Source organism: Uloborus diversus, chromosome 7 (assembly GCF_026930045.1).
Source record: "Uloborus diversus isolate 005 chromosome 7, Udiv.v.3.1, whole genome shotgun sequence".
NCBI classification, from domain to species: Eukaryota; Metazoa; Arthropoda; class Arachnida; order Araneae; family Uloboridae; genus Uloborus; species Uloborus diversus.
In genome coordinates, this window is record NC_072737.1 from 165,359,365 (window position 1) to 165,385,418 (window position 26,054).

General features: G+C 35.2%; 2 protein-coding genes across 2 annotated transcripts in view; both read right to left on the reverse strand.

Moving 5' to 3' along the window:
- Nucleotides 1-267, reverse strand: part of LOC129225897 (monocyte to macrophage differentiation factor 2-like) — a 111,878-nt gene extending 111,611 nt beyond the window's left edge. The window contains exon 1 of the mRNA XM_054860428.1: nt 140-267. Coding sequence (XP_054716403.1) covers nt 140-171 — 32 coding nt within the window. The 5' untranslated portion in view covers nt 172-267. The remainder of the gene's footprint in view (nt 1-139) is intronic.
- A 13,871-nt stretch (nt 268-14,138) lies between these two features.
- Nucleotides 14,139-25,871, reverse strand: LOC129225840 (WD repeat-containing protein 55-like). Its single transcript, XM_054860359.1, has 2 exons — nt 25,744-25,871; nt 14,139-15,279 (listed from the first exon to the last, which is right to left on the reverse strand). The coding sequence occupies exon 2, from the start codon at nt 15,271-15,273 to the stop codon at nt 14,191-14,193; it is 1,083 nt and encodes a 360-aa protein (XP_054716334.1). The 5' UTR covers nt 15,274-15,279; nt 25,744-25,871; the 3' UTR covers nt 14,139-14,190.
- Between the last annotated feature and the right edge of the window lie 183 nt (nt 25,872-26,054).

The window sequence follows — 26,054 nt, forward strand, 5'->3', positions numbered from 1 at the left end:
GAAATTGCTGGGATTTCGATATATAGAAAATTTTGATATATAGAAAATTTCGATATGTGTAAGTTCGATATATGGAGGTTCGACTGTATTTTTTTAATTTCTCGTGCAAGAGCACTTTAAGCCAAGGTAAGTACCTCACCTATTCTTCGTGGCCGTACCCTGGCTCTGCATGGTATTTCTGTTTTGGCAATGACTCCTCCAAAACACGTGGGAATCTTGGCAGCTCCGTCTTCACATCGCGACCATCTTCCAGCGTCCGAGCTCAACGCCCAGCATCGCGGGAGATGAGATCCCGTCCGCGAACGAGGCGGCCATGACTGCAGACGACTCTGCCGAGCGCGATCGATTTTGGGGGCTGCTCATTCTACACGGTCTCTCTCTCTCTCGTTCGCGGCGATGGGGATTCCGGGATTCGCAACTGACGTCACCCATCCTACCCACAGGCCCAATCGAAAAAGCTAAATCGGTATCGCGTGAGAGCATCGCACTTTACCTGTGGCAGGAGAGGGAATAACTAAATTTACATACTAGATACAACTTCCCGTTTTAGTCCATGTTAGTGGCGTATCAAAAGGAAGAACCCGATTAAGATACAGTCGGACCTCCATATATCGAAGTAGCAAATTGTCGGGAAAAAATTCGATATATAGAAATTTCGATGTATAGAAACGATCTCATTTTATCCTAAAATTCTCTTAAAACATTAAAATTAAAGCTAGTTTATATGTATGAAACCCAATTTCTAATTAATACGAGCATCGTATTAAATATAAGTTAATAATTAAAAAATTAACAGAAATTACATTTTTGCGCCTTCATACATCTACATTCTTCTTCAATTCAACTTGATCCGCAACATTAGTGGATATTCGTTTTGAAAATGTAATCGAAAGAAAAGTAAAAAATCAATCTACTTGAATGATTTTTACTGCACTTAAAAAGACTAGGAACCGTCAGTGAACATAATTTTCTCTCCTAACCTAAATTTTTCATGAGACAAACAGTCTAAAGTGGAAAAGAATCTACGAACGTCTCGAAAAAAAATTCGATATATAGAGATTTCTTCGATATATAGAAACAATTTTTCTATGTAATGAACATAGAAATTTGCTGGGATTTCGATATATAGAAAATTTTGATATATGGAAGTTCGATATATGGAGGTTCGACGTATCTAGGGGCCCAAGACCAAATACTTTTTTGGGGCCATCTGTGTTCCAACTTTATAACTTAAGCCGTTGGCTGAATTATTACTAATATTATTATTAATATTCAATTATAACCATAGACTAAAGTAATTTCACCCATTTGAGGGCCCCTAAATATCGGGGACCCTAGGCCACGGTCTAGTTGACCTATTCAATAATCAGGTCCGAAAGGAGAGGGTTGTAACTGCTCCATAATGGGGAGGCGCCCTTGCCCCATAGGGCGATGGCTCTCCCCCTCGAAAGCTATGGAACACCCCACTAAACGAGAGCCCTCCCCCCAAATGAGACCAAATCCTCTGAAATTACCCCGTCTAAAAATTTTGGTGACGTAGTCTGCGCCATGCCCCCTCCCCCCTCGTGTGCATGAAGGGTCAAAATTCATCGCAATTCACAGACTCAGTCAAACGAATTCTAATTTTGAAGTTTGTGAATAACACATTTTTCTCTATTTTTCAAAAGCAAGGAAATCCAAACTTCATAATAACTTTCGACGTCTAATGAGTAGATACATTAGACATCATGAAAAACAATAAATAATGAAAAATAATTGCAATGACGTACATATCGCCAAATGTTCCGAATGGTTGATCAAAATTTGGGAGGTCGCCGTGACCTCCCATCGAGGCATACCTGCGCACGCGGGCACACGCCCCGCTCCCGCAAAATATTTGCTCCCAATTTCACCACTGGTAATAGAAGACTTTTCACTCCAGAGTCTCCCGTACCTACCCTGAAGCCAGCTCCGATTTTTTGATCCGGACCAGAAACCAGAATCGTTTCACCTAGAAGAATTTGTGACTACATAGAATTTTTTCAAAATTTTTTTTGCAAGACACTATTAAAATGAATTATAAAAAAAAAAAGAAAAATTAATTTGAATTTTGACGTCTTAAATTCAAATTATGTTTTTCGCAATCACGAGTGTGTGTATGTAGGCGTGTGTGTTTGTGTGTGGGGGTATGTGTTTGTATGTAGGAGTATGTGTATGTGTGTGTAGGCATGTGTGTTTGTGTCTGTGTGCTGGCATAAGTGTGTGGGTAGTTGTGTGTATGCGTGTAGGTGTGTGGTGGGGTAAGTGTATGTGTGTAGGCATATGTGTTTGTGTCTGTGTGCAGGCATGAATGTGTGGGTAGTTGTGTGTATATGAGTGTGTAGGTGTGTGTGTGTATATGTGGGTGTGTATGTATGCGTGTGTGTATGAGTTTGTGTATGTGTGTAGGTGTATGTGTTTGTGTGTGTGTGTGTGTTTAGTTGTGTATGTATGCGCATGTGTGTAGGACATAAATGCAACCTGGAGACGGCTTTCGCTATAGGAGCAGCATCGTGAGGAGCCCGTCGACGGTGATGGTGCGGAGGGTGGCGGTGAGAAAAATCAAAAGACGTCAAAAACAGTCAAATGAGAACAATAAGCAATCGTGATTGCTCAAAAAGATAAGTTTTTAAACTACGTATCAAATTAAAGAGCATGTAATTTTTTTTAAAATTAATTACAGCACAATTCTATATATAACTCCCATTAAACGTATCACTTTGAAAAGTTATAAAAGTTTAAAATACTTCCTGCAAGTAAACAGAGTTCTTCTTAACGAAGTTCCAAAACAACTTATCAATTACAATTGATAGATTAAAAAAAAAATATATATATATACAGAGTGATCCGAAAATTCCTTAGCACATTTTAAAAAATCACAAAAAAGCGACAAATAGTCTTCTGAATATGCTGTTTCCACAAGAATGCTCCGTATTGTTACAAATTCTGTAAATATTAATTATTTTTATGATTAATTTGTCGTAATCTAGCTAAATTTGGCGTTTATTAAATTATCTTTCATCTAAAATTATTGTAGCAACGTAACCTGTAAATAGTTTCTTGTAAGGAATATACGGCCCCCGTACAGTCGGCTGAAGTATACGTCCCGTCATTTCTGAATGATAAAATTTGTGAATGGAAAAGAAATAAAATAACGGTCTACGATTTTCGAGAAGCATTTGGAATATTGTGGAAACTTTCCGATGTTTATAAAAAGCGTCCCGCATGACAAAAAGGGAGTTTCGATTGAGAATTTGTACTGAGAGTGTATTAGCTCTGTTTATTGCGAAGCATTTCGCTGTGTTGTTTTTCGTATTTGGAAGTAAATACGTGTGTAACCGTTGAGTTTACGGTGTTGTGTGATATTTGCTTAATTGCTGATGAATAATTTAGCAATTGTTGACGATCTTTCCTGTACATAGTGTAAATAAATTTCCTGTCTTTTTCTCAAGAGCTGTGTCGTCCTTACAAGAAAGTTGGAAGTCACTCACACTGGATCCGTTGCAACATATGTTGACGAATACTTTTGTGGTCATTTGTGTCAAACTGTGGGGGCAAAAATATAATGGTCAGCTGATGTGCCCAATTTCTGCCAGAAACATATCTTGCAAAAACCAGGAACGTTTTCCTCAGTAGCCTCAGAAAACCTCAGAAATTCAGTAACCTTCCTAAAATTATCCTGGAAAACTCCTGAAACATTCAGAAATCTTACAGCCAGTCATGTTTCTTGAACTTCAGAGTAAACTTGAGGAGGTATAATATTAGCTTATCACCGTCCTGATTTAATAAAGGAAACTTCAAAAGCAGTACTGCAAACATAGCCGAAGCTAAGACAGAATTGCAAGTAAGTATCAAGAATTTTGCTCGACTGCAATTCTTGCGAAGTCTAGAGACTTATTCAGGGGACCCCACCTTGGGGTGGTGGGGGAGTCATGGAGCAGACTGCGCCGTTGAAGTTTTTAGAGGGATGTCTTGAGGGGTATTTTTTCATTTTTTTTTGACGAGGGGGGGTCTTCGCGATATTTAGGGGGTGCGCCTTTGCTTTTTTTTGGGGGGGGGGGGGCACCACTGACTCATTCGATCTTTTTTCTTTGATATCTTAATCAGTCTAGACGGGCCGTAATCGAACTGAAGCCAATACATTTTATAACAGCAGTGAAAAGTCTGCATTCGTGCAACTTGCAGCAGTTCAGGAAACTTTTTGACAATGATACTTGATTTTTCCAGGATATGGATAAGAACACTTGAAATCCCGAAACGAAACACGGAAATACTCAGTAACATTTCGGAATTTTTTTACAGTGTATCATTGAAGATTTGAAAGTAAAAATTACCCAAATAAGCTTTACTGTTCCGCAGTCTGTGCAGGCTAAAACATAGGATGAACTTGAACATCAAAATACAAAACTACATTATATTTTTAAGCTCCTGAAGGGTAATTGCGCCCCCCCCCCGATCGCTTAAATGACGGGTCTAGTTTAGATGCGGTTTGAGCGCACATTCAACTCTAGTAATGCAAGGTGTTGCTTACTGTTTAAAAGAATAATTAAACACTTCTCACATTACGTTTATTTTTCATAGTGACGGTACAACGCCCCATTTTAAACACAAAATTTGGAAGGTTTTTTTTTCCCCTTTTTTCTTTACAATGTCATAAAAAATTCATGAATGTGTAGTATTATTGTGCAAACCGCACATTCAAACAAAAATTCGTTGCTTTTTCTATGATTTTTTTTTTCTTTTTTGTGTGTGTCAAAGATTTTCCCGACACCCTACTTTTACACTGAGGCGTCAAAGATCACTATTTCTAGAGATTTCAGGAAAATCTGAGATATTCAGACGAGTGCCTTATCGATTTGACATTGAATGACCCTGAAATAAACGAACTCTGTAAAAGTTGCTTTTCCACCAGCAGAGTGTTAATGCAGTGAAAGCAAACTTGCTCATACGCGCCCGTGTGATTAAAAAAAAAAAAAGTGAACAAATAAGAAAAATAAATAGTGTAAAAGCGGAAAATAGGTGCAAAGAATAAAGAGAGCACAAGTCTTTGAAACAAATTTTAAAAAAAAATGTTTAAAAAAAAATCAATTTGAACTTTGACATCTTGAATTCAAATTATGTTTTTCGCAATCACGAGTGTTTTTGTGTGTATGTGTGGGTAGTTGTGTGTACGTGTGGGGGGTATATGTATGTGTAGGTCGTTGTGTGTATGTGTTTGTGTGTGTATGTGAGGGTGTCTGTATGAATGCGTGCACGTGTTTGTGTGTGTAGGTGTATGTGGGGTATGTGTGTGTGGGTAGTTAAGTGTAGTTGTGTGCATATGTATGTGTAGGTGTCCATGTATGCGTGTGTGTATGTGTAGGTGTGTGTGTAGGTGTAGGTGTATGTGTGTGTAGGTGTAAGTGTATGTGGGTGTAGGTGTATGTGTGTGTGTAGGTGTATGTGTGTGTGTAGGCAAGTAAGTGACGCAACCTGGAGACGGTTTTCGCTAGAGGAGCAGCATCGTGAGGCCGACTATGGTGCTGCAGAGGGAGACGGCGGGAAAATAAAATCATAGAAATTCAAAACTGTCAAGTGAGAACAATGAGCAATCGTGATTGCTCAAAAAAAAAAAAAAAAAAAAAAACATAAATTGAAATTTTTAAAAGCATGAATTCGTTTCTGACGAACGATCAAATGTGAAAGAAAGTTTCTGAAAAAGGAAAAAAAAGTAACATTTCTCCATTTCGAATTTCTGTACTACTCCGAGTTCTCAAAAGTTATAATCTTTTGTAAATATCTGTCAATTTTTTCCTATTTTTTTTGACCCCTTTTCAATACAAAAGTGAGCTTGTGGAGGAATATGTTCTACTGCAGCAACAATAGAGTTTAAATCAGGGTTGGTAATTTTGCGGGAAAAAAGGATATTTTTGCTAGGACAAGGGAAACTAGTATGTTGTGGCTATCACGAAACTTTCTTCTATATTTTTCCTTTTTCTGATCCCTCCCCATGCTTAACGAGAAAGCAATATTCCTAACAAAAACAAAATTACACATGCAAAAACTTGACGACCATCCCAATGTCTGAATTATTGCAAAAGCAAAGCAAAGAGCGAAAATTGAAAGTTATTTTAAAAGTCTTGCTTGAATTAATTACAAATATTTTATTTGTTAACAAACATAAGATGGCAACAGTTAAAAATTTTAAATCATTGTTATAATATTTCCATCATAGACTAATAATAAGAGTAGACCGAGTTATGGCAACCCTTTTGCTGCTCATAAACCAAACCATGTGACTGGTGGATATCCTAGCAACAGCGGGCGTTAATCGTAGCAGACGATCAACGCCAGTACGAAATAAAAAAAATAGAGTTGATGGAACACGGAAGAATGATCTTTTATGGAGTCCGATTTGTAAATTTGTTATTCTAAGTTGTAAATATTTTTTTAATATAGTGAGTTTTTCGTTTAGATAGTATTGTGCATTTTCTTTAGTCAATTTCAATAACTCTCTAAGCAATAAAAGATGCAAGCGACCAAGAAGAATCAGCAAACGGTAAGATTTTTGCCTACAGTTTCAATTTAAGATACCGATTAGTACATTTTTGCGTTAACGCAAAACGTTTACGCCATTTCGTTCACGCCAACGCTGACAGCTCCAAATGAAATAAAAGTTACCGAAAACTGATCAAAAACTATTACTAATGTCAAAATAATGCATAACTAAAAGAAAAACAGTTCAATCTCTGCACCTGGAAGTTTTTTTTTAATGAAAACACATTGTCTTAAAATACATGTCGAGTGCCAAACTATAGATAATGCTGCCATCTAGCAACCATGCAGCCAAAGTTTTCGCCAAGCCCTTCCACTAGTCACATGATACATCTATGAACCAATTTTCTTTATCAGCAAGAATGAGAAAGCTCGGTCTACTCTTATTATTAGTCTATGATTTCCATACAATTAAAATCACGAGAAATACGCAGACGACAATCTATTACGATTTATCTTTCTTATTGTTGCATTAATAAAGCTATTTTTATTCGCAAAAGAAAAAAAAATCAACACCTCTTGGAGCGATTGGCGTCAAAATAGAACCAAAGCCTGTTTACGTATGGATTCACATATATTCCAAATTTCAACCAGAACGTAGTATTACTTCTTGAGATAGGGCACTCACAATGGAAAAAAAGAACGGGCGATTGCGTTACCCCCTTCTTAGCTGTTGACACCAAAATAAAATCAGTTCTTATACCCACTAAGGGCTACTTGTCAAAAAATTTTTGTTTAATTCCGTTCGTTATTTCTTGAGATACAGCAGTCACAATTGTCGACAAAAAACGTTCTATAACTCAACCCCCGTTTGAGCTATTGACACCAAAATTGAATCAACACCTGCTTCTGTTAGGGGCAACATGTGGACTAAATTTTGTTTGATTCCGCCAGTTACTTCCTGAGGAATAGCAAGCACGCGTAACTCAAAAAACGTCCCATTGCTCCACCCCCCTTGGTGGAATTCGCGCCAAAAACCAATGGGCACAAGTTCACATAGGGGCACATATGTGTACCAAATTTCGTTCAATTTCATGCTGTAGTTTTTGCTGTAGAGCGGCCACAAAAAACTGGTCACACACAGACGTGACACACATACACACAGACAGACAGACATTTTCCAAAAATAGTCGAAATGGACTCAGCACACCTCAAAACGTTCAAATCCGTCAAAATTTGAAATTCGAAAATTTGCACGAATCTAATACTTTCTTCTATATATTAGATATGGAAGAAAGTAAAAAAAAACGATGATAAAAGTGGCAAAAACCAAATTGCAAATAAAAAATTGCATTGAATTTTGTTAATAAAGGTGTAACAATGGTATAAGTAATACATTGTAAATAAGTGTTTTAGTTGCTAACTTTATTATAAACTAGCTTTTACCCGCGGCTTCGCTCACGTTGATTTAGTTTTTTTTTTCAATCGATTCAAGTAAAGAGTCAACACAGGCAGAGGTATAATAGTTACAAAAAATGGTTTGTCTCCAGTTTTGCTGACATTTCAAATTGCCTGCCCTTTTAAATTTATCAAAAGTTATCATGAAAATCAGGGGGAAGGGGGGGTAAATGAAATGTCAGCGAAACTGGGAAGACACCCAAAAAATCACACAAAATAAATCACGAAAACATTCAGGAGTTCTAAAGAAGTTTGTTTAGGTAATTCTCAAAAAATCCAATTCGAGTGAGGTCAACTATTCTTTAATGAAGTGAAACAGTTTCCTTAAATCCCGATCTCCGTCAAATAACTTTTTTTTTCGAATTATAGCCTGCGTTACTTAGTAAGAGAGCACCTTTCATATAGTGAAGGAATTTTTTAAATATGTGCAGTGGTTCCGGAGATTACCTCGAACGTATAAACACACAAAAATCCGCCCTCTCTCTTAATAATATTAGTATAGATTGATTTTTTGCAATAGCAAGGGTGTGTTTCGCGAAGAACTCAATGTTTAACATTCTTCAAATTTTTCGAATTCAAGGTATATTTAAAAAGCTATATGTAAGCATTCCTTCTTATTAGCCTGTCATTAAAAAAAAAGATTTTATTTCTCTTCCAAATCTTTAACCTTGGGCTCTTTCTTAACCTTGGGTCAGGGGCGCCGACTTGGAAAAATTATAGGGGATGCCGGATGTCACCGGGGTCTAGGGAGTATGATAAAGCACGGAGCCCCCCCCCCCCCTCCCGAAAAGAATTGAGATTTTTGTTCCTTGAAAATACCAACTTACATATTTTCTGGTGTGTATAATTTATGCAAACAAACAATATGTGACATGGCCTTTTCAAAGTAAAAATCTAACTAGTATGTTGTGGCCATCACGAAACTTTCTTCTATATTTTTCTTTTTTTTTCTGATCCCTCCCCATGCTTGATGAGGAAGCAATATTCCCAAAAAAAAAACAAAATTACACATGCAAAAACTTGACTACCATCCCAATGTCTGAATTATTGCAAAAGCAAAGCAAAGAGCGAAAATTGAAAGTTATTTTAGAAGCCTTGCTTGAATTAATTACAAATATTTTAATTGTTAACAAACATAAGATGGCAACAGTTAAAAATTTTAAATCATTGAGATAATATTTCCGATCATTTCCACTCAATTAAAATCACGAGAAATATGCAGACGACAATCTATTACGATTTATCTTTCTTATTGTTGCATTAATAAAGCTATTTTTATTCAAAAAAAAAAAAAAAAAATCAACACCTCTTGGAGCGATTGGCGTCAAAATTGAACCAAAGCCTGTTTACATATGGATTCACATATATTCCAAATTTCAACCAGAACGTAGCATTACTTCTTGAGATAGGGCACTCACAATGGAAAAAAAGAACGGGCGATTGCGCTACCCCCTTTTTAGCTGTTGACACCAAAATAAAATCAGCTCTTATACCCACTAAGGACTACTTGCCGATAAATTTTTCTTTCATTCTGTTCATTATTTCTTGAGGTACAGCAGTCACAATTGACGACAAAAAACGTTCTATAGCTCAACCCCCGTTTGAGTTATTGACACCAAAATTGAATCAGCACCTGTTCCTGTTAATGGCAACATATGGACCAAATTTTGTCTGATTCCGCCAGTTACTTCCTGAGGAATAGCAAGCACGCGTAACTCAAAAAACGTCCCATTGCTCCACCCCCCTTGGAGGAATTCGCGCCAAAAACCAATGGGCACAAGTTCACATAGGGGCACATATGTGTACCAAATTTCGTTCGATTTCATGCGGTAGTTTTTGCTGTAGAGCGGCCACAAAAAACTGGTCACACACAGACGTGACACACACACACATACATACACACACACAGACAGACAGACATTTTCCAAAAATAGTCGAAATGGACTCAGCACACCTCAAAACGTTCGAATCCGTCAAAATTCGAAATTCGAAAATTTGCACGAATCCAATACTTTCTTCTATGTATTAGATATAGAAGAAAGTAAAAATTGGTACACAAATTTTCTGCTTCAATTAGATCATGTCACTTGCCTTAAGTGAGGGACAATTTTACAGTTCCATTTTGTGGGGAGCCGTGCAGTGCCATTGCTAGGCTACGGCACAATACAAGGTAGTGCACTTGACTTGCATGGAAAGGCACTCCCAATGGCACCGATTTATAACAACTATAGGGGGAGGGTGGCATAACGGGGCCTTGCCAGGGGAAATTTTCTAAATTTGAGATGAAAAAATAGTGAGTTTTTTAAGCATTTTAGATTCATATGATCAACATTAGAACCCCAAAACTCGACTCTTGGTAAAACGACTCTGAGAAACTCGACAAGCCGACACATTTTTACTTTCTTCTATATCTAATATATAGAAGAAAGTATTGGATTCGTGCAAATTTTCGAATTTCGAAGGATTCGAACGTTTTGAGGTGTGCTGAGTCCATTTCGACCATTTTTGGAAAATGTCTGTCTGTCTGTATGTGTGTGTGTATGTGTGTCACGTCTGTGTGTGACCAGTTTTTTGTGGCCGCTCTACAACAAAAACTACCGCATGAAATCGAACGAAATTTGGTACACATATGTGCCCCTATGTGAACTTGTGCCCATTAGTTTTTGGCGCGAATTCCTCCAAGGGGGGTGGAGCAATGGGACGTTTTTCGAGTTACGCGTGCTTGCTATTACTCAGGAAGTAACTGGCGGAATCAAACAAAATTTGGTCCATATGTTGGTATTAACAGGAACAGGTGCTGATTCAATTTTGGTGTCAATAACGCAAACGGGGGTTGAGCTATGGAACGTTTTTTGTCGTCAATTGTGACTGCTGTATCTCAAGAAATAATGAACGGAATGAAAGAAAAATTTATCGGCAAGTAGCCCTTAGTGGGTATAAGAACTGATTTTATTTTTGTGCCAACAGCTAAAAAGGGGGGGTAGCGCAATCACCCGTTCTTTTTTTCCATTTTGAGTGTCCTATCTCAAGAAGTAATGCTACGTTCTGGTTGAAATTTGGAATATATGTGAATCCATGTGTAAACAGGCTTTGGTTCAATTTTGACGCCGATCGCTCCAAGAGGTGTTGATTTTTTTTTTTTTTTTTGCGAATAAAAATATTTTTATTAATGCAACAATAAGAAAGATAAATCGTAATAGATTGTCGTCTGCGTATTTCTCGTGATTTTAATTGTATGGAAATGATAGGAAATATTATCTCAATGATTTAAAATTTTTAACTGTTGCCATCTTATGTTTGTTAACAAATAAAATATTTGTAATTAATTCAAGCATGGCTTTTAAAAAAACTTTCAATTTTCGCTCTTTGCTTTGCTTTTGCAATAATTCAGACATTGGGATAGTCGTCAAGTTTTTGCATGTGTAATTTTGTTTTTGTTGGGAATATTGCTTCCTCGTCAAGCATGGGGAGGGATCAGAAAAAAAAAAAGAAAAATATAGAAGAAAGTTTCGTGATGGCCACAACATACTAGTTTGGTTTTGGAAAAAAAAACATGCATGGTATTTTCGTAAAAAGCTAATTTAATTTACAGTAATAATTATGCTTTTAGTCTATTACAAAGCAGTGAATATAGCTCTGAAAAGATTGAAATGATATTTAAATAAATCTAAACTATCATTAAAAGAATAAAGCACAAAAGATTGCTGTCGCACTTTGATTACTATACTATAAGTGAAATAACTAATTTAATTAAGCTTGCTTTGAATAAGGCTCAGAGTTCATTAAATAAAAAAATGTTTCAAAATTAACGCTTTAATAGAGTTAAAAAAATTAACACAGATTACTTTATTAACTCTAATAATTGAAGAAAACTATCACGCCTTCCGTTTAATGTACAAATCAAACCCTGATATTTTTTTTCCAGATCAGCAACACTTAGCTGAAAGCGCCGCTGACAGACTTCACCCGAAGGTTCGCGCACTGGGACAAATTCTATGAGTGCTCTCAGCACCGTATAACACTATCATTATTCACACCACTCGTTTTCAATTAACCTGCTTACTACCGCAATAGTTATTTGTTTTAATTTATTACTGAATGTATTTTACAATGTAACTATCTTCAAACAAGGAAAGTAAAAAATATCAACATAATTTTGTGATTTTAGAAACCATAATATGACAAATAATGTTCTTAAAAGAATTGAGGGGGCTCTGCCCCCCAAAACAAACTATTGAGGGGGCTCGGGTTCCCTCAAGCCCAATGGAGTCGGCGCCACTGACTTGGGTTATTGTTGATGATCTGGATTAATGACTGAAAATGGTTAAATTTTGTTCGGATTCAAACAATAAAATAAACTGAAACAACATGCCCAAAAATATTACACAAAAAAATCCTAAAGAGTAATGTAGAAGGTTCCCATTATCCCGGCACATTTGCCTAGGGTTCGTACTCAGTTTCAGAAAGAAAATGAAGGAGTTTTGAAGGAGTAAAATGAGATTTTGGAGGAGTACTAACGGGCTGTCATCAAATGATGTCACTTTTTTCCAACAAATTTGACCCCTTCCCCTTTATCACGAAGTCAAACTTCAGCTAACTCCTCGTTCTGTAATATGTCAAATTTTTTATAAACATATTGTTACAATAACTGTGTGATGTCACTTTTTGTCTCCCTCTCTTTTCCCCTTGTCACAATTTCATAAGCCGTTTTCTCCTCAAGGCATGACATTACTTGTGGATGACCCTTTTTATTTTACAATATCATAACTTTGATTTACTAAACAATTGTTTTTTTTAACACCATCACTTAATATAGTACATCTACTTATATTTTTAAATATTTCAGTAATAATTAGACAACCTGACTTTTGCTGCCGAGAGTGTGGAGGGAAAAACAGCAATCATAAAACTTCAAAAAAAAAAAAAAAAGTCAAGCACCAACATGTTTTACTTCACTTATGAAATGTTTTAGTCTTCTAATAAAATTTTCACATTCAAATTATATGATTTAACTATGATCAGTTTGTAAATCACATCTTTCTAAAAAAAATAAATGCACAAAATTACTAGATTAAAATCGCCTTTGTCATGACGTTAGTTGTCGATCAAAGTACTTTAAGTTACTGTCATAGAGGAAGATTAATTGGTCTTGAACTAAAAAAGGAGGAGTTTTGAAGGAGTTAAAACCAAAATGAAGGAGTTTGAAGGGCCCTTCAAAAAAATTTCCTGAATGAAGGAGTATTGGAGGAGTTTTGAAGGAGCGTACGAACCTTGGATAATTAAAATGACACTAATATTTTCATAAGTTTCAAAGCTAGAAATGCTTTAAGAATGCTTCATTCAATATTTTAATGCCTTCATTTAAAACAAATAAAGCTGTTCATATAATTATTACGTTAATATGATGTAATGTATTTATTAGCAACTTCTAATAGAACAACACATTATTTGGTATTGAATTGCTTATGCCTCCAAGCATTCAATGCACACAAACCATTAAATTTACTGTAACCACATTTTACTGTAAGGTACAGTTGTGCATAACAAAGGCAGTTTTTTTTTTTTTTTTTTTTTTTTTTGTAAAATAATAATTGTAAAAAAAATATTCACAACATAAATTGTTGTAAGGCAAATTATAGTTCATGATTCTGATTCGGCCAAAGCTTTGTTCCTTCTCTATTTGGGATATTAAGCAATTCTTGAAATTTTCCCTTTCGCAGAAATTTGAAACAATGTTTTAGATTTAATGCAATTAATAATGAATATAATTGTACATTAGACCAAATATTTAATTATTTTAGAGGTGGACAGAGGAGTAAAAACAATTAAAAAAAAGAAGACAAGACAAGAAGGATATTAATTTTAACACTGATGGGCTTATCAGACAACAGAATATTAAAATAAAATTTCACTTTCATTCAAATTTTGTTCAAAAAATGTCTAGATGTCTTTCATCTTAAATTTCAGAACTGAATCTTCAAATCAATGTTCTACAAGGAAGATATCAATAGCAAAATTAATAGCTTCTATTGGTGGTAGAATTTTCAAATATTTATCTTCCATAACTTTTATTCTCAGATTCTTACTAATGCTTTAAATTTGAATCAAATAAAAAGATCTTTAAGTTATTGTTGAGATTAGAAACATGGAATTTGTAGGAAGCTACAACAAAAAATAAGAAACAAAAACAACAAGCATAATTCTTTTTAATCAACAAGCAAATAAACTTAAATTACAGCTTTATGCAATATCAGAAAAAAAGTCATTTACTTGTCGATTTAACTGAGAGTGTTTCTTCTTTGTTTCCTTAACATCCTCAGATTTCATATCGTCGATGCCAGACAAGTCCCAAAATTTTACTTTCTGATCGAACGAAGAGCTTGCAAGTAGAGTTTTGTCAAAGGACGCACTTAATCCATCAATCGAAAATCCATTGTGGCTTCCTAAAACTCCCAAAAACCTAGTTGGAAACAACTGGACAGCTCTTATTTTACCATCTTCACAGCCAGTGCAGACCACATCTTCCGCTATCTTGACCATACAGTCGACGGATCCAGGATGACCCGGGAATCTGTCACTGATGTTCCCGTATTCCCCCCAATTGAAGATATTCAACGATCCATCCCCCGATCCCACAACAACCTTACTTTCGTTTTTGATCACGGTGGAAGACAGGAACTCACTGTCGAACATTTCCGACTGCATTGCCATTTTCTTCGACCGCACATTGTATGCAGTCAGAGTACCTTCTCCACTCGTGGCCAACAGAATTCTTTTTTCGTTGCTCATCGACAAACTACTGATGTACTCATTGATGTCGCCAAAGAGGGCGATCGGTGACTGCATTCTGAAATCCCATATTACGACTTGACCCTCGTCCTCGCCAGTAGCTAAGAGATAACTGTCGATGGGCAGCAAGGAATAGATTGAAGAGCCATTGGGTCGCAGAAATTTCCGATAGATGGAACTAGTTTCGAGGTCTATAACCTCTACAGTTGTATCCTGTGATCCAGTAAACAGATATTGTCCACACGAAGAGAATTTCACAGCTCTGCAGGATTTCTTATGATGCTCAAATGCAATAGCTTCTATGTTGCCAGTTTCTTTACCGTACGTGTAAATGTAAACAGGTCCATCAATGGTTCCGATGGCAATTTGGTTCTTTTTCGGATGACATTCGAGGCCGACAACCTGAGAACGCAATTCGATGTCTTTCGGCACCTCTACTTGTTGTTCAATTTCATCCAGATCGTCCGCCTCTAGATCGCTACCACCATCAGAGAATGATGAATCAATTGAGGAATCATCGTCAGTGGATGACATTTTTACCTACAGGGAAAAAATTAATTACCTTTTTTAAATAGAAGTTTACATGAATACAAAATAGATATTTAAAATCAGCAAACAACAACTAAAGGTCAAGATTAAGAAACTTTTGGTAGCCAGTGGCAAGTAGAAGCAAATTTATTTACAGATACAAATGTGACGACCAGCAACAAGCTCTGGGCTTAGCTAGGCTGGTCTTACCGCTGTATTCACCATTAACTGAACTACGCGGTTAAGCGCTTAACCTGGGGTTATCCCCTTCTTATGTATTCACCGTTAACTTCAACTATGCGCTGACAGGTTTTCGAAACCAGGCGTGGTTGGAAAACCTAACCAAGCTCCGGAAGCAAGGTTAAGGGTTTGGTTTGGCTTCTGAGCATGCGCATTTTACAAGTAAACATTTGAAACAATGGCGGACCGAGTGCAATTTTGCATATGGCAACTGCAATAAATCGAGTTTTTAGAACTCAGAGACACGTATATAGAGATGACGCGTTCTTTTTTGTTACCTATTTCCATTTTCTTTACCAACAAGCTACTTTATATAAAAAGATAAAAAAGCTATCAGGCTTATGACAACAACACCACGAGCAAAGATCGGCTTTACCTCTACCACGAACTCTACACAAGTGCAGAGCTGAAATAACTAACGAAGAAAATGTGTGAAAATCATATGATCTTTATTAGCCAATAGGGAGTCTGCGCTTATAACCGCATGAAGTTTGGTTGAGTAACTTCTTGCTGAGAAACTCCGAGGTGTTTTTCGCTGGTGAATACCGAAATTTTAACCTCGCGGTAACAATCCCAACTACGAGTTAATGAACCTCGCGGTTTAAGGCGTGTGGTTAGGTTAACGGTGAATAAGGCGGTTAGTCAGTTTACAAGTACCCAATGAAGATCGATGGCCTTCTTAAAACTATCCATGCCCTTGCTCATTACCATCTCTTCTGGTAAGTTGTTCCAAGTGCCCCATGACCCTACGAAAGAAATATTTTTTCCTAATTTCCAAGTTAGCCCGAGATTTGAATAGCTTAAAACAATGACCCCTGTCCTGCTTTCCGTGCAAAAATTTAAGCCGTTAACATCTTTCATTTTGATAAATTTAAACAACTGAATCATGTACCCTCTAGAAATTAAGCCAAGTTCAAAATTCTTAACCAAACAATCTAAAATTGGGGAAAATTCCTAAGCAAAATGCTAAAATTCAGGCTTGACATCTTTGAAGAAATAAAATGCACAATAGGTAGGTAATATCTTTTAAAAATTTGAAATGAAATGAAAAATTCAGAATTGTTCTTATAGTCCAGTCAATAGATACATTTTACCTTGCAAAAAATGGGGTCAAAGATTTTATTTTTTTAATTTGTACATATTGGTGCCGACATGGAAAAACCAAGGTATCCAACACGAAAGACCCCGGGAGAACTTTTGGGGGTCGAAAAACCACAAAAATTTATGACTTTTTTTGCTTTTTCCAAAATATCTCCGAAATGGTTCAACTTAGAAAAAAGTTTTAAATGTAAAGTTTAAAGAACATAAAATTTCCTACAACTTTTGTATTTAAAACTTTTTTGTAGCACAAATAACAAGCTTGCTATAGCTCTTTGAAAATAGGCAGTTTTCCTCCACTCCGAAAAAAAAAGCTTTCACACTGAAAGCAAGGCGTCATAATTATTAGAACTTGAATAGAAACTTTAGTTTCAGAGAGTTTATCGACAGTTAGAGTAGTTTGAGTTTCTTGCTCACCCCCCCCCCCCCCGGCTGGACACAGTAGCAATTCTGGCTGGCCCACTAGACTCCAAAAACAAACGATGTATTATGAAAATGAAATACATATATACGCATTCATTTAAAGCACATACGACGATGCAATAATAATAATAAAAAAAAAACCTTCCCCACTGCTCACGAACTAGCTTTTCTGAGCTGACAGAGGTAGTCTTCATCAGACTCCAATAATAGATGATATATTGTTGTTTGAAACTGGATTACACAATATATACATTCATTTGAGGGATATAATTCGTACATTCTAGTCTAATTATTGCAAACAAAGATGCGATTTTTAAATATTAATGTGAAGGAATGAATATTAGGCAGCTAATAAGCAAACAATAAACACAGTCATGCATCCTATGCTCTGATACAATAATAATAATAAACCCTCCCCCACCGCTCACGAACTAATATTTCTAGTCTGACAGAGGTAGTCTTCAGTCAGACTCCAATAACATATGATTTATATTGCAGTTTGTAATTGAATTACATAATCTTCTCATTCATTTAAAGCACATAATTCGTACCATCTATTCTATTACAAGCGAAAATGCAATATTCGAATATAAATGTGAATGAATAAATATTAGGGTGATAATAAGCAAACAATAGACATAAAAATGAATAAATAAAGGTACAATAGTAATACTTAATGAACACTTTGAAAAAATTCTGCAGAAACTGACTTTTTGAGGCATGAAAAACCCAAAAGAATTACCTTACAAAATGAAAATCCAACTGTAGAATATTAATATATACATCTAAATTACAGAGAGATTCATTCGATTCGACCTTAAAGCAAATAGAGAAATGACAACAAAATACGCTGTTTATCTTCTTCGAAGCCGTTTTGAAGGTCCAGGTTCTCCCGGTTCAGAATCTGTAGGGGATAGAAAGAAGCTGTGATCCTTTAATTGTTCTTCTCCTTGTTGCGGTAATTCCAAAAGCTCCTGGAACAAATCATATTCTTCATCAGTCTCATCCATAGATGAAATTTCTGCAACATTTTCACAATTTGTGCCACTGCAGTGTTTGCACGTGCTGGAGCATTTTAAATCTGCCTTGTGACAAGAACAGGCTCCAGTACAATTTTTCTTGCAGGTACAAGGTACACTCTTCAAACGATTCTGAGTAACTGAATTTCTCTTCGTGTCAACAAGCATTAGACCTTGCGTCCTGCGTTCGCAACCCCATTTCTCTGGATCAATTATGTTGCCTAACCAACTTTGAATTTGGTGGTAGAACCGATATGAGTGATAACGTCCAGCATCCCCCCCCCTCCCCACACGTTGGAGGTAGCCCTGCAAGATTTATCTTAGCCCTGTATACTAGTTTTATAAAAAGATTAAATTGCAAAGTATCCAAAGATAGGTTCAAATACTTTACGTCACCTGTGTATAATATTTGCAAAATTTTTTCTCCAGTTGCAGCTAAGGAAGGCATCATGATGACAGATTGGGTCCATAAATACTTCAATAGCTTCCTTAATTTCACAAGTTTTTTTTTTTTTTGACTATTTTGTACAACTTAATTTTGCCTTGGCCAAAGATTGCCGAAGTCGTATCACACCCACTAAACGCATGGATGAAAAGAATATTGCTGGGGTCAAGCTTAAAAGATTTAGTGGGGAAAAAAACAAATCACAAGCATTCCCTCTTCCAGGTTTTAAAGAGAACAAGTTGCTGAAAGGCTGTCCTAAAGCTGTCATCAGTCCTCTCGCCCACTATAACAACCTTTTCAATTTCTTTTGCATTTGAAAGAGCAGTAAGTAAGTCGGCATCATCTTGAGTCTGCCTGACTTCAATGCCACACTCTTCGAAATATGTCTCAAGAAGTAGAATAAGACGATTCTTTTTGTTATAATTTGCCAGAAATCTTTCTTGAGGAATTTAGTTAACATGTTAGGTTCAACCATTACTTCAAGGGAAGAGATTGATTGCTCATTGATATAGCATTTGTGACAGGCAGTGTGAATTGTCACTTTTTTAAAGAACTTCAAAAAACGCTGATGTTCTTCATTTTGCCGTTTTGCGCTGCATCTTTGAAGATTTTCTGTTCCCTTCTCCTTCACAATCTTTATTTCGCATTCATGCAAACTGATTTCGCAAATAATAATGATAATAATAAAAAAACACCTTGGTCAGCCGTAATCATTTCTAGGAAAAAAAATTGTAATCCTGAACACACAAATTGATAAAACATACTCTCGCTCAAACCCTGAAGTAACCAACATGTTTAGCTATTGAGTCGATTCATCTCATTTGGAGAAAAAAAAAGGGGGGGGGGATGGAATGGGGGTGTTTTGTTTAAGTTAAGGGAACGGAGGCATTTACCTCAGCTGTGAAAGACAAATGATTTCCAAGATCAGACTGCCGGCGTTTCTCCTTTTTTCCTCCGTTATCCGATGCGCTTTCACGTACTTCGCTGAAGGGGTTCAGAAAAAGTGTGACTTTCAAGAAGCTGTAACTCGCTTGCTTTTCATGCTACAAAAATGTTGTGATGACAAAAGTTGAAGGAAATTTAATCCTCTTTAACATTTGCATTGGAAGTTTTTTTGTTATTTTAACCATTTTCGAGATATTTTTAAAATACCACAAAAAGTCACACATTTTTGGGGGTTTTCGACCCCCAAAAGTTCTCCCGAGGTCTTTCGTGTTGGATAACTTGGTTTTTTCATATTGGAACTAGTATACACAAATTTAAAAAATAAAATCTTTGACCCCATTTTTTGTAAGGCAAGCCCGTTTTTTTCTACCTATTGACTGGACTATTAGTATTGAGAGATAATTTTTTTTTTGAAATACCCCAATAATGCATTTATGGGGGGGGGGGACATAATGCTCATTAAGACAAATATTGTTGAACTTCATAGCAGTTTATACATTTTAGATAAGATTTATAATAAGATTAAGTTCAGTATCGCCATGCTTGCTTCCTCTCTCTCTAACTGTCCACCTCTTTCTTATTATATTGGAGTAAAAATGCGAAAATGCCTTGTTCTATTTTCATAATTTGGATAGTATTTTCTCATTTTGTGAAAAATGCGACCGTAGCGGAAACCCTGGTCCCCTCTGATGCTCCTTTGCTACAGGCTATACATATTAAGCCCATTTAGTCTATTATCAAGTTTAAATCTGAAAGTCCCCCTACTAGCCTAATAACCCTTCTGTGAACCCTTAATTTGTTGGCAAGATTTTTTTTTGTTTGTTTGTCACTATTTTTGTAAAAACTAAACAAAGTAACTGAACAAATAAGCATTTAAATTACTACTCAATAAATAATTATTAGTTTGAATAAAGGTGAATATAACTGATCAATGGTAATGGTATTAAAGTTAATTGAGAAGCTGTGGTGTTCTGATTAGTAAGGGGTTGGACTTTTGTAACTGAGGGTTCCAAGCACACCATTCTCAGTGTTTTAAAACAATTAATCTATATAGATATATAAATGAATGTTTGTCTGTATGTCATCCATGAACTCAAAAACTACCCAGCAGATTTGGCTGAAACTTTCACCGTTTGTTATTTTTGGTACTGGGAATGTTTATAGACCAGTTCGAAAAAAATCCGATCGATAGTTCCTTTTTTATTCCAATTTAAGTCACAATCCATTGGATAAAAACGAATAAAATTATCAGCTGCAGAAATTAATTCGCGTGAAAGATCTCATTGATAAGAAGTTAGCTGTTACCATTTTTCTTGAGTTTGAACAAATAAATTCCTTCTTTATTGTTTTATGGCTTTTCATGCAACGGGGGGATTTAAAATTTTTTCTATTTGATATTTTTAGCGATGGATTGATCTTGCAAACTACGTGACTACAAAATTTGAGTATAGTCATGAAAATCAGTGTAATGATGTATTTTTTTGTTGACGTAGCAACGCGCGTCGGGTACAGCTAGTGATTTTATAAACCTTGTAACATGTGTGACAATTTTGAATTTCAGTTGTCACACTCATTACAACTTTTATAAAATTAATAATGAATTATATAATAAACTGAGAATAATTATATTGTGCATGTAATAGTTTCATAAGAATATGTAAAATAAGAGGCTATTCATTAGTTATAGACCTGCCAACCTTATGAAATGAAAAAACAGAAGATTAGATCAAAGTTTCAAGGGAAAAAACAGGACATTTTCCACTAACTTATTTGAGAAAAAAATATGTTTTTATGAAGCATTTTTAGTTTAAATACACTAGTTTAATATACAAATTTAATAACATCTTAGAGTTCCATAAGATTCCTTGTTAAATAGCATGCAAATGGCATTTATCAAAAATTGATTTGAAAAAAAAAAAAAGGAAAGAAATACAATTAATATGAATGTCATTAGTCGTAAGACTGGAATGTCACCTTATTTACAATTTTAGTTACGTTAATAAGTTTGAAAAACTACGTAATACAAGTTTTAAAATAAAATATAGTTTTGGTGTTCCCACCAATTTTTCTGAGGGTATACTTCCAGTAATCCCCATTATGCACAATATATGTATATGCAATCATATACAAAATATGTTTAAAAAATGTTTTGAGAGTATAAGGCGTAGTATACCCTATTGGGCAGACTTGGATAAAACCAAAAGCTTTCTGCAAACACAAAAAATCCTAACTGGAAAATTTTCTGCAAATAATGTTTTTGCCTAATTCACCCTAAATTTATATTAAAATATGAAAGAAGGGGGAAAATGCCTCAAAATCATTAAAAAATTTTTTTTTCGTAATAACATATAGTTTACTGAAGAAAACTGTCTTAACCATTATTTTTCGTCCAATATCAATCCGATGATCATTATTATTTTCATTTTGTAGTGAAAAAGTTCCATGTAGATCTGATAAAACATGAACTACCTGCTTTTTACATGAAATTTTTATGAAGGTATTTTATTTTGTAAACAAATCAACAAAAACTACTTTAAAGTTAAGTATTTCTGCAAAAATAAATACCTTATTTTCCTGCATGTTATCTGTTAAAAAGTTACCGGTCGGCCAGGGTTGGCCGGATTGGACCCAATGGGTTTTTTTGAAAAAACCCATTTAAAAAAACCCATTATTTAGCCCACTTTTGGGTTTTTTTTAAATTTTTTGGGAAGTTTTTAAAAAAATTAATTTAAATACGTTCACAATTTAAACTTCTTTTTCATTTCTTCTTCACCACAGACATCGGACATAAAAAATGAATTTTTTGAAATAGTATTTCTCAACTCTTAACAGCATTAAAAAAATGTTTCAAAGATTTTAAATAAATATATGTAACTTTTTTCTTTAACTGATAAATAAATGGACTCAAATTATTTTGACTAAGTCCTGTCACGTCTGATTTTCCCAATATTTGCAGATTGTACAGAGGATACTACTCTAGCTAAAAGGCTTTCATGTGAATTATTTCCTGCAAACAAACACTTTGAAAATCTCGAATAAACACAAGGTATATTTTTTAGATATTAACAGGTTTTTCAAACGGTCGGGCAGAAAACAAAACAGGATGTACAGTATTTTCATTATCTTACGAAGAAGTTTAATATTTCTTAGTTTGTACACAGAAATAGAAAAACTGGCAACATAAAATTGAAAGAAATGTCTTGATTAAGCTGGAATTCAGTAAAAAGGGAGTAAAAACTACTTGAGGTTCTACAGTAGTTTTGCATAACAAAATAAAATACAGGAAAGTAAAATGCAAAAAAAAAAGTAGTAGCAATTAAAAACGAACAATAGACTTTCTCACTCGAAAAGTAACTTTGCATTAACTGTTGGTAATCATGAAAACTAAAAAATCTGAAACTTCACCATTCTTGGGTTTTGTCGTCTTTTATACTTTTCTTCAGAAAACGCTGAATTTTAACTAGTTTTCCAGTTTTTTTACCCCAAGACAATTTTTGCGCTTTGTCCATATACTTACGCTACAATATGCTACAAGTACCCCACATTTTCCCTAAAAAAAGACAAAAAAAAAGAAAAAAACCCAAATTTCTTTTAAAAAACCCAGCTTTAGTTGGGTTTTTTTGGGTTTTATTTAAAAAAACCCAAAAAACCCTGGGTCCATGGGCTTTTTTAAAAAAAAACGGGTTTTTGCCAACCCTGCGGTCGGCTGATCACATGACAGCTATGATGTCAGACGAAAAACACACAGGTGAAGAACTACATATTATTGGTCAAAAATGTCATGTGCTTCAATCAACAGCTTAACTTGCGGTTCATCGGTAGATCATAGAATCATGCGGTTAATCACCGGTCGAGCTTGTTGAATGCAACCTTCGTCTTTCAGTAACTAGCAGCGTACTATGATCATGATTTCAAGTAGAAATCATATTTTTTAGATTAATTTTGCATAACATTCGGAAGAAACAGAAATAAAGTTTTTTTTTTCTGAGCAATCACGAATTGCTTATTGGCACTTGACCGTTTTACGCGTCCTATGGTTTTATTTTCGCCCCTGAAGATTTTTATTCATGAAACCAAGACCCCAAGTTACGTGATAAATTTTAAAGTAAAGCATAGGAAGAAATCAGGTTTCTTTTGCCTGTTTCACACAAAGCGTGCCAACCATTTCTCGTTGTTGAGTCACGTGACTTGGGGTCCTTGGGTCAGCTTTTGCTATGCCAATGATTAGACTTGCTCCCTCTATTTTACTTCCTCCTCTAAGCTCCCAATGCTGCTCCTTCAGCGAGCTGCTGGGCAGTGGCGCTCATGTCCTACACATACATACCTATACCACAAACGTCTACACACACACACACAATTGCGAAAAGCATAATTTGAATTCAAAATGTCAAAATTTCAAATTTTCTGAGGTTTTTTTTCTTTTTTTTGTAGTAAAAAAAAAAAAAAATTCTGCACAGCCAAAAATTTGCTTATATCGATTTTAAATGCTTAAATACGGTCATCATGAAGAATAGTGCAAATAATTTTTATTTATTTTTTTCTTTGTCACTGTTTTTTGTTCGTTGTTGTTTTAACTCTTAACCTTGAAAGTACGGTAATTATGTGCAATTACTCTTTCAGTTAATGATTCTCTAAACTAAATGAACTTAATTGAATGCATGCAAAATTACAACTTTCAGAAACAGATTACTATCATCTATCTACACTTCTTGAATTCAAAACCTATTTCTCCCAAAGCTAATTGAGGGTATGTTTCAATTAATTAAATTTTGAAGTGTGTGATGCTAAACAGTTTTCAATGTACTACGCTAATAGAATGCGACAAACCCGATCTTCTATAGCCTTAAATACGTAGAAATTCTGGCGGTTCTCCTACTGGCATTGTGATATTTTTATCTTTCACATGTGCCCATACCTCAACCTTCAGTTTAAAGGAGAATCTTCAACCATTTTGTTACTGCGGATGCAGAACAATCTGAGTTTGTTTTACGTTTATAAGAACAAAACAGTACGAAACATAAACTAGTAGTGAAGAGAACTTATTAGTTTTAAAAAATAGTACAAAGACATATATGCATAATATATAGCCTATGTCACTCAGTAAGACTGCACCTTTCACATAGTGAAAGAATTTTTCAAATATGTGCAGTGATTCCAGAGATTACCTCGAACATATAAACACACAAAAATCCGCTCTCTCTTTATAATATTAAAGTATAGATGATGTGATACTAATTCAAAATAAAATAAGCTATACACAGTGCCATTCTTTTATTATATTTTACACTATTCATTCTTCGTAAAACAAGTAAAAAACATCATCCTAATACCTTTTTACCTTCCAGACGCAAATGAAATATGATCAAGCTTTTGCTAAAACACTGGACTGTGCGATTTTTAGTGTAAACTACTGACTTGGAAAATATTATTTAAGAATGGGTTTGACCTCTCTTCCCAAAGCAAGGGTATGTATAGATTTTTCTCTCTAACCCCCTCTTCCTTGGAACTCTTCCGTGATTCATGAATGATCCAAAGATAATATTATTTTATGATGTTGAGCAAATGAAAATGAACTTTGAAAAGAAAAATTTGTAAAAATGTCACACACGTTAGGTGGAATCGCCCAACATTACATCTCAAATTTCAAAAATTGTTCTAGTTGATTTTTTCCTTTTTTTTTTTGGCGCGTCCCTGGACATTTTTTTTTCTTTTTTTTTGAGTTCTCAGAGACATTTGACTAGAAACGGGGATATTTCGATAATTGGGAATCTGGCGCGGTCGTTTCATTTTTAGCATAGATAATTTCATATTTGGTAACCCTGCTGATTTATAGTAACCCTATGTGAGTAGATGTTTCCGATCTCTTTTGCTTTGATTTGAAAAGAAAAATACCTCTCGCGCAGGCGCTGGGTTAAAAATTGAAGCCAATGAAGAAAGATCGCCAGATTCTCAATTATCGAAATATCCCCCTAGAAACTAATACGGAAACACACATGAATGATAACGGAGTAGTTAAATGGAAGGTGACTCAACACAACCTTTTTGAAAATATGCACACGCTGTTTCTTGATAAGGCGAGGAAATTAATCACTTTAGGTATCATAATTAAGTCAATTAATTTTAAGAGTAAGCAGAAAAACAAGGTGAATCGTTTCGAAAACGAAGAATGGCGGACACATGCTAAAATTCTATGAAAGAGCGTACGGAAACGTTCTTTCAGCTGACATTTTACCGGAGGAGAGAATTCGAATTTTCTATACTTACTTTTGGGATGAAAAGAAAGGTATAGAAGAAATTTGAACTTACTTTGGTATAACTTTGATATTATATGTGCGAAAAGCACGTGTTTATATCCTCTTTTAGATTAATAACTTATCCTGCGCCGCAGATGTGGATGAAAAGACAACAAACAACATGTCAATGCAGCTGCAGTTAATGAGCTATAACTGTAATTTGGAGAACTTTTTTGGTTGCGTTCGACGAACCTTACCAGTCGACTGGTAAGTAACCAGTTACAAACCGCAGCGTTCTATGATCACCGGTTACCTCACCGGTTACCATTCTAAGCAGTTAATTGGTTGATTGGAGCAAGTGATCATTAGTTGTCACGTGATTCG

Coding starts and splice junctions, on each gene's coding strand:
- LOC129225840 (XM_054860359.1), bottom strand. CDS start 15,273: ATGTCATCCACTGACGATGATTCCTCAATTGATTCATCATTCTCTGAT.